Source organism: Nuphar pumila, chromosome 13, assembly GCF_984573655.1.
Source record: "Nuphar pumila chromosome 13, dmNupPumi1.hap1.1, whole genome shotgun sequence".
NCBI classification, from domain to species: Eukaryota; Viridiplantae; Streptophyta; class Magnoliopsida; order Nymphaeales; family Nymphaeaceae; genus Nuphar; species Nuphar pumila.
This window is the reverse complement of record NC_143261.1, coordinates 51,542,478-51,551,337: the sequence shown is the minus strand read 5'-3', so window position 1 is coordinate 51,551,337 and position 8,860 is coordinate 51,542,478. Positions and strand designations below refer to the sequence as shown.

Below are 8,860 nucleotides of genomic sequence, written 5' to 3'. Positions count from 1 at the left end.
AAGTTTTACACTATGAAGGCTGACTCAGGTCCACGGTCAGTATGACACCAGCAGTGGTTTCACCATGATAAATCAGAAAAAAAAACAAGGGGACCTATATTATGATAGCCTTAAGTATATAAGGGGCACCTAGAATTCAGGAAGTTCACCTTGAGGAATATTGGGAGAGGCCCAGCATTGCATGTGCTGAGGGAATTCTCTACATTAGTTTCTGAAGTTGAGTTCTCCACATGACATGCTTGAGAGATGAGGCCAATGTTGTGTCCAAAACCATTGCTTCCTGCAATCTGCAATGCCCCCATGGTGGTAGGAATCTCAATTATGCAAGCTTCCTCACTTCCAATTTCCATGTTTCATGTAAAATTTGGGAAGTGTTCACCAGCCCCTCATCTACAGCATCATCATGTAAAATTTGGGAAGTGTTCACCAGCCCCTCATCTACAGCATCATGAACAGTATATGAAGGAAAACCAACCATAACTAATCCAAGAACACACCAAGAAATTGGAAGCCAAGCTTTTGGTTGGTGCATCACAAACTTTATGCATTCTATAGTTTATTCTGATATACTATGGTAGGTTAGTTTGTTCATGGTGTTCTAGATGAAATTGCCGGGACCAAGTAAACAACGCAAGCTTGTTCTTTATTATGTAATAGAATTTGCAGCAGGATCATTATCTTATCATGTGAATGACCATAACAAAGTGGCTCAGTTATGCCCTAAACATAACTGGAAGCCTTATGTGTAAATAACGTATGTATATTAGTTTGTTGAATTAATTCATTTTTACTGGAAATTCAATCAAATTTGTTAACTGGTTCCAACTTGGATAGCTTGTGGACTTTATGACGACTCAGCCCAAGCCACTCTTTTGTCCTTTTCTGGTTGCGGTCTTAGACTAGACAAACTTCTCCAAGATAAATTCAATGAACTTCAATTATTTTGGTTGGAGAGAGAGAGAGAGAGAGAGAGAGAGAGAGAGAGAGGCCTTATGTGACAAATATAGTGATGCTTTTGAAAATGTTGCCAAAGAAAAAATCATTAAAGATGAAAATGTTGATAGAATTGCCACATATTGAAAATAGTAAAGACTTTATTGTTTAAATCTTGGCCGCTACACGGGTGGTCAAGGTTCGATTCCCATGGCGTTTCCTTTCTGCGCAAGCATACACCCGACATAGGCCTTGGGGGCAGGGGTCCTAGTCTTGGAGTTTTCTGCCACTGGCAGCCTGAGACACCACAACCAAGTCTTTGAGTCAGATGTGGTTTCTTCGGGTTATAAAAAAAAAAAAAACTTTATTGTTTAAATGAGCATATCGCTAAAATAACGTATTATCATCATTTTCTCAAGAAAAAAAGGTAGTTTGATTTTGGAAGGTATGCTTTACAATGTTAATATCATACTTGTATATGATTTTTTCTTGTTTGTCCCTGATGAGATATTCTCAGTAAATATGCAAGAAATTACGAGCTTTGGAGATTGTCCAATAAACAAAATGACCTGTAAACTGCTGTTGCCACTGTTGTTACAACCGTAGGCCTTTATTTAGTGCAGCGGAGCTGGAGGGGGGCCTTGGCCATTAGGTGGGTGGTCAGGGTTTCATTTTGCATTAATGAGCGCAAGTGATAAATCCTAAATCAATCGAAGCTTGGCGACTGTGAGTGTGGCAGGTTTAGCCAGCACTGCATCTCGAGGGTGGTTTGCCATTTTTTTTAAAGGCAAACTGGGGTTAGAGAGATCCTTTTTTAAAGGCAAACTGGGGTTAGAGAGATCCCCACCGGTTATTATTCAACGTACAACTGGGTTTTGAACCTGCAACGTCCCACCATAATGAGACGTGCACTGACAGCTGCTACCAACCACGCGGAGCCCCCTTTGGTGGTTTGCCAATTCTTCATAAAAAAAAATGTGGGACGTTTAGATTCACAAATTAATAAGTTGGCCGATTAGATGGTAAATTGTTAAAAATAGGTGATTTTGCCAAAAACATCCGAGCAACTCATACATTCTTACTGAAATTTCCCAAAAAATGAACAAAAACCCGACTTTTTTTTTGTGGTTTCTTGTGACTTTATGTGATCTTGTGCAAACTGTACCTATTCATTCACAATTCCTGCATTGATAACCATCTGCACAAATCCACCAACAATGACCGTGTCTTTAGCCACTCCCCAACTCCCCACATTCCCAAAACTTCACCAAAATCAGCACTCCCATCAACCTCCACCAAATCTACAACCAAACATCACACACTCCCCCCCTCTCCAAAACTTCACCACACCCTTCCAACTCAAGCAACTCCACGCCCACATTGTGAAACACAACATCCACCCTTCCATCCTTTCCTTCTCCAAAGTTGCCCAAGTGTGTGCCTTCTCCCCTGACTTCAGCTACGCCCGCCAACTCCTGCAATTCTCGGACAGAGAAGAGATACTCATATGGAATTCCTGCGTCAGAAAGCTTGCCGAGGGCGATTCCCCGGTCGACGCCATCGTCTTGTTTCGCAAATTGCGCGGCGCCGACGTCCTGCCCGACACCTTCACTTGCTCGTTCGTGCTCAAGGCGTGCGCTCGTGTTCCGTCGCTCGGAGACGGTGTGATTGTTCATTCCTTAGCGGTAAAGCTTGGGCGGGTATCTGATGTGTTTCTGCAGAACACCGTTGTTCATATGTATGCTTCTTGCGGTAGTTTGAATGCTGCGCACCAACTGTTTGTTAAAATGTCTCAGAGAGACGTTGTGACTTGGAATATCATGATAACACAATTCGCTAAACAGGGTCAGCTTGATATTGCTAGAAAACTGTTTGATGAAATGCCTGAAAGAAGCACCAGGTCATGGACGTCGATGATTACGGGTTATGCCCAGTGCGGGGAGCCCAATGAGGCGATCAGCGTCTTTCGGAGCATGGAAGAAGCGAACGTGAGACCAAATGAAGTTACGGTCGTTAGCGTTCTAGCAGCTTGTGCTGACGTTGGTGCACTTGATCTGGGTAGGCGGATTCATGCCTATGCAAAGGAGAATGAATTTCATCGAAATATTCGCGTCTGTAACACGTTGATAGACATGTATACAAAATGTGGGTGCATCGAGGAAGCAGGGGAAGTTTTCAATGAAATGCCCGAGAGAACGATAGTATCGTGGTCTGCCATGATAATGGGGCTTGCCATTCATGGTCTTAGTGAGGAAGCTCTTAGTCTCTTCTCTAAGATGCAGAAAAGAGGAATTCATCCAAATGCTGTCACGTTCATTGGCCTATTACATGCTTGCAGCCATATGGGGTTGATTGATGAGGGTCGCGGGTTCTTCGAAAGCATGGTTAATGACTATCATATAGTGCCACAGGTTGAACATTATGGATGTATGGTTGATCTTCTAAGTCGAGCAGGGCTTCTGAAAGAAGCTTATGAGTGCATCAGGAACATGCCAATTGAACCAAGCGGAGTTGTCTGGGGTGCTCTCTTGGGTGGTTGTAGAGTTCATAAGAATGTTGAGTTGGGAGAAGAGGTGATCAAACATCTCCTTGAGATAGAACCTCAGAATGACGGATACTATGTTGTTCTCTCTAACATCTACGCTGAGGCGGGTAGATGGGATGATGTCGCAAGAGTTAGAAGAGTGATGAAAGATCGCAGTATTAAGAAAACACCGGGATCTAGCTCCATAACAATAGATGGAGTCACTCATGAATTTGTTGCAGGTGATGGCTCCCATCCTCATGCTAAGGATGTGCAAGAGAGATGGCGGGAACTTGCAGAACAATTGAAGTTGCTTGGCTATGTTCCGGATACCTCTGCAGTGTTGCTTGACATAGAAGAGGAACATAAAGAACATGCACTATATCGCCACAGTGAGAAATTAGCAGTGGTTTTTGGGCTTATGAACACTTCACCAGGTACACCTATCAGGATCATGAAGAACCTCCGGGTGTGTTCTGATTGTCATCTTGCGCTGAAATTGATCTCCAAGTTTGCTGATCGCCGGATAATTGTGCGTGACAGAAGCCGCTTCCATCATTTCTTAGATGGTTCGTGTTCTTGCAAGGATTACTGGTGACATGATGCCTTGTGCCATATAATTAATGATCAAGATTTCAGAAAACTCGAGAGATTTTCAGCAGATGCCCAGATTATGGAAATCCCATAGCTTACCCAATTCTCAATTCAAAAACAGAAATTCCATAATAAAGTTTTAGTTTTTGCATCTTGCAAGAGATTTGCAGCTGCTTGTATCATTATTGAGTTGGTTACTGCGCCCACACGGCAAGCTAACAGAAGTATGTTTGAGTGTTATATGGACACTATTTTGATTCCGGTTCTGCTTCTTTTGTATTCTAGTCATATTGGAAACTTCATCAAAATGGCGTCTTGTCTATAGCTGTATCTATGTGATATGAGTTATAGGCCTCGTTCATGACCCTTGAATTGTGGTGTTGGGGTGGAGAGATTATTGGACATGCTAACATGAGCCATAATTCAGGCCTGAAAACAATGGGCTCAACTTTGGTTACCCTCAGTAGTACCGTAACCTCTAGTAAGAAATTATGGTCACAGGCACATATAGTCAATCAGACCTTGTAGATGTGTTTGACATAGTTTGTAAGTCAGAAAAAATCTCAAGATCTGTTTTAGTTCATAGTTTGTAAGTCAGAAAAATTCTCAAGATCTGTTTTTGTTTTAATGTAAAAATTGGCTATCATTGTTATGATATTTCAGTGTACACTGTGGGCTGTTTATTTTTAGATTTTTTTGAACTATGATTTGAGGGTTGATTTCTACTATTTTGATCACGTTGAATACATCCATGAGGGATATGATCAAAACAACCTCCCTCTATAAGTTACCTAGAGGGTTCCTTACCCACGAGGGTAAGGAATGCTATCCCCCTCAAATGGGGTAATATTTGCTTCCTCTCGAGTAAGGAAAACCCTTAGCGACAAAATGTAATATTGCTGTTTTTTTCACATTTGGCACTCTAAATTTAATCTACATATTAAGTTCAGTAAAAACTGACCTTTGGATAGCGTTTTTCTGATGTATATATCAGATTTTATGAAGATTGAAAAATCAAAAGCATATAATGTACTTAATTTTTAAACCTCAAAAAAACATATTTTTACGTCGAAGAACTATGATCTTGATTCTTACTGTTAACACAACCATGGGTCAGATTTGGTCAAAACAACTTAATTCCAATTCCGGGCTCTTACCCACAAGGTTGGCAAATGCTCCACCTAAAATATCGTTAGTTCACGCTCTTCATAATGGAGATCACATCTATACCATTAGATCCATCAAACGTTCAAGGCAAACATTAGAAAATTGATCGTACACCAAGGAGTGCCATATTAAGCTCAATACAGTCAATACTTGAGGTTCTGTCGATACAGCTATAAAAGAGAGCCTTATGACAAATATGTAGGGATGTACATGGGGCCGATTCAGGTTAAGATCTAGGCATTACTGAATCCAACCTAATTAGGCTTGTCTAACAGGATTTGGAGTCAGATGAGAAAAGGCGAATCAAATCCAATTTCGGTTAATTGAATATATATTTTTCAAACGACAATTTAGCCATCAAAGGAGTTGTGACCAAGAATATTATTTCACCATTAATGGTTATTTTCAACATTACCTGATCCCACAACAAACGAACCGAGAGAGAGCGAGTCCTGTAACAACAAAATTAACCATAGGAGGGGAAAGAGAGAGAGTCCCGTAACAACAAAATCAACCATGGGAGAGAGAAAGAGCAGTCCTGTAACAACAAAATTAACCATGAGAGAGAGAGAGAGTCTTGTAACAACAAAATTAACCATAGGAGAGAGAGAGAGGGAGTCCTGTAACAACAGAATCAACCATAAGAGAGGAGTCCTGTAACAACAAAGGCAATTGACATCCGCTAGAACTCTTCTAGAGAGAGTAGAGAGAGAACATCCGTTTCACGAAGAAAAAAAACCACATACCTAAAGGTTTAACCAACACACAAAAAAAAAAACACCATATTCCAGGCTCCACAGAAAGCCCAACTCAATACTTGTAACCCTTAACGTGCAGGCTTTCAGAGGCCAAACCACCAGCACTGCCACCAGCATACTTGCCCAGGGTGGCCTCAGAGTTGGCCTTGCACCTCACCAAGAAGGCCTCCTGCGCTGCCTTCACGTTCTCCTCCTTCCCCTTCCACGTCTTGAGGGTGCTCTGCTGCAGGGCGCGACCATAAGAGAAGGACAGAGTCCACGGCTTGACCACTTCCAGCTTGTTCATGGCGTTCAGATTCACCGACGCCTCCTCCTCACTCTGTCCTCCCGAGAGAAACATGATGCCGGGAACGGCGGCAGGAACGGTTCGCAGAAGCGCACGGACAGTGAACTCGGCGACCTCCGCCGGCGTCGCTTTCTTCGGGCAGTCGGAACCAGCGGTCACCATGTTCGGTTTCAGAAGGGATCCTTCAAGAAGAACGTGGTGGTCATTGAGGGCTTTGTACACAGCAGCTAAAACTATCTCCGTAGCTGCTGCACATTTGCGGATGTCATGGTTGCCGTCGGTGAGGATCTCCGGCTCGACGATGGGGACAAGCCCGTTCTCCTGGCAAATTATGGCGTAGCGAGCTAGGCCTTGAGCGTTCTGCTGGATCGAAAGCTCAGACGGCTCGGTAGGTCCGATCTTGATCACAGCGCGCCATTTCGCGAAGCGGGCGCCGGCCTTGTAGTACTGCTGGCAGCGGGCGGCGAGGCCATCGAGCCCCTGAGTGGTGGTCTCGCCGTTGGTGCCGGCGATTTCGACGGTGCCCTTGTCGACCTTGATGCCGGGGAGGACGCCGGCCTCGTTCAGGATGTCAACGAAGGGCTTGCCCGAAGAGGTCTTCTGGTAAAGGGTCTCCTCGAAGAGGATGACGCCGGAGAGGCGCTCCAGAGCGCCCGGGGCGGTGAAGAGGAGCTGCCGGAGTGCCTGGCGGTTGGCCTCCACGTTCTCGACGTTGATGCTGGCGAGACGCTTGCCGATGGTGCCCGTGCTCTCGTCGGCGGCGAGGATGCCCTTGCCGGGAGTGGCGATGTACTTAGCATTCTTGATGAGTTCCTCTGTGTATCAACACAATATTAGAACTAGAATCCAGTGAGAAACGAAGAAACCACACTAACAAAAACAAGAATGAATGAGAAACGAAGTAATCGCACTAAAAAAAACAAGAATGCATGAGAAACGAAGAAATCGCACTAACAAAAACACGAATGCATGAGAAACGAAATGGAGCCCTTTTCCCCGCTCCTTTCCTCTTCCCCCCCTAGAAATAAACAACGAGGGCTTTTATAACAGAGACAATATCAGGGGGCGAACAACAAAAAAAAAGAGAGGAAAAAACCGAGGGTTATTTATTCACTATAGTACTGAAAAACAGTGACTACATTAAAAAAATATATACATGTTTATCAACGTTTGGGGAAAAAGAGAAAAGAATCGTTCCATTGATAGAAAAAGGACTTCATCCTTATCCAGCGGAAAAAAAAAGAAGATTTTTCTTATCTCCTCCATTCCGATTAACCAAGAAGCATATTTCACGGGATCGGAGCAACCACACTTTAATCTCAACCTAATTAGCGTAAGATGAAGCTCAATACACAACTAATCCAAAAATCTCCTAATAGGAAACACAAAAATGGAGTTCCTGTTGAAAAGTTATACCTCAACAGAGCTCAGAACAACACAACGAATAATTTAAGAAGAAGAAGACAGACAAGAAATACGATCTAAAAAAATGCTGAAAAACAAGAAAAATCCAGAGAAAAAGGAAGGGACACTCAAAATCCGAAACAAATAGAAAGAAAAATACCGATTTTTCATTCAAAGCATCACAGAAGCTCAAATAATAAGAAAAAAAATGGATATTTCACCATATCATTAACGAAACCCGTCAGAAAGAGAGACGACGTGAGGATCAAGAAAAAACAGTCAAATTAGCGCAAAATACTTCATTGAGTCCATCGCACAGAGTCTTGTAGAAACCCTTATCTTTTTACCTGTGTATTTCCCGTTGTAGGCCGACATCTTCGATCAGGAGAACCCTAGATTCCAGGCGAGTGTTGAGGAAGGAGGAGGCGGGCCAGAGAAGCTTCGAGATAGAGAGGGATTTCGGGTTATGAGGGATCGAACCTTCCGACCCGATTTATAAAAGAGGGAGGGCATGGGTTTGCTGACCTGGAACCCACGTCTTCCACCCGCCACGTTTCCACTCGACCCGCTGTTTACTCAGCACGTAGATTTCCTCGCCGCTCGCGGCTTTCCGTACGCTTTATCTGCCGAGATTACGAGATCGTTACTCATTTTTTCAAATATTATTAGTTTTGCCATCGTATAGCTTGGTCAGCTTCATGTGACAAGTGACGCATGTCTCCGAATGAACTTGGGCGTTACCATAGTGTTGTATAATGGTAGGATATGTTCATGTAATTTTTCATCTTTAGAGTTGCCCTTGGATTTTGTTTGGGTAAGTGAAACTTGTGGCGCCCAGCAGTTTGTTGAAAACAACGGCTGGTGTCGCACAGCGGAGGATATGAAAAGGACGCCAACGGCGTTATGAACATTATAAGGGCAGTCTGCATCTCATCCGTTACGCCGATTTAGTGACATCTATAGCAGGAGTCTGAGCTCATCCCATCTCATAATTCAATGCCCTACCTTTTAGTCGTTACATTTGCTTGCGGCACCCAACAAACAAACAAGTTTTTTGTTGGGATCGTGCAATAATAATAATAATAAAAAAAAAAACTCACCGGCTACACATTTTCTCAAGGTAAAACTCAGATTTAGTGACATTTGGTGGCATTTAGAGGTCAGACTTACTGTATTAATTGAGCCTTTACGAGC

At 43.2% G+C, this 8,860-nt stretch overlaps 1 protein-coding gene and 1 pseudogene across 1 annotated transcript; one reads left to right on the top strand and one right to left on the bottom strand.

Moving 5' to 3' along the window:
• Positions 1–2,720: 2,720 nt before the first annotated feature.
• On the top strand, positions 2,721–4,055 carry LOC149818360 (pentatricopeptide repeat-containing protein At5g48910 pseudogene; annotated as a pseudogene).
• A 1,786-nt stretch (positions 4,056–5,841) lies between these two features.
• On the bottom strand, positions 5,842–8,137 carry LOC149818359 (fructose-bisphosphate aldolase, cytoplasmic isozyme 1-like). The gene is made up of 2 exons (XM_089984836.1): positions 8,014–8,137; positions 5,842–7,077 (listed from the first exon to the last, which is right to left on the bottom strand). Exons 1-2 carry the CDS (start codon positions 8,039–8,041, stop codon positions 6,029–6,031), a joined length of 1,077 nt encoding a protein of 358 aa, XP_089840962.1. The 5' UTR covers positions 8,042–8,137; the 3' UTR covers positions 5,842–6,028.
• Positions 8,138–8,860: the final 723 nt, after the last annotated feature.

What these genes read in the sequence shown, in the direction of transcription:
- LOC149818359 (XM_089984836.1), bottom strand. Translation starts at nt 8,041, where the DNA reads ATGTCGGCCTACAACGGGAAATACACAG. An exon ending in CTACAACGGGAAATACACAG is followed by an intron (nt 7,078 to 8,013) that starts GTAAAAAGATAA and finishes GTTGATACACAG; the next exon opens with AGGAACTCATCAAGAATGCT.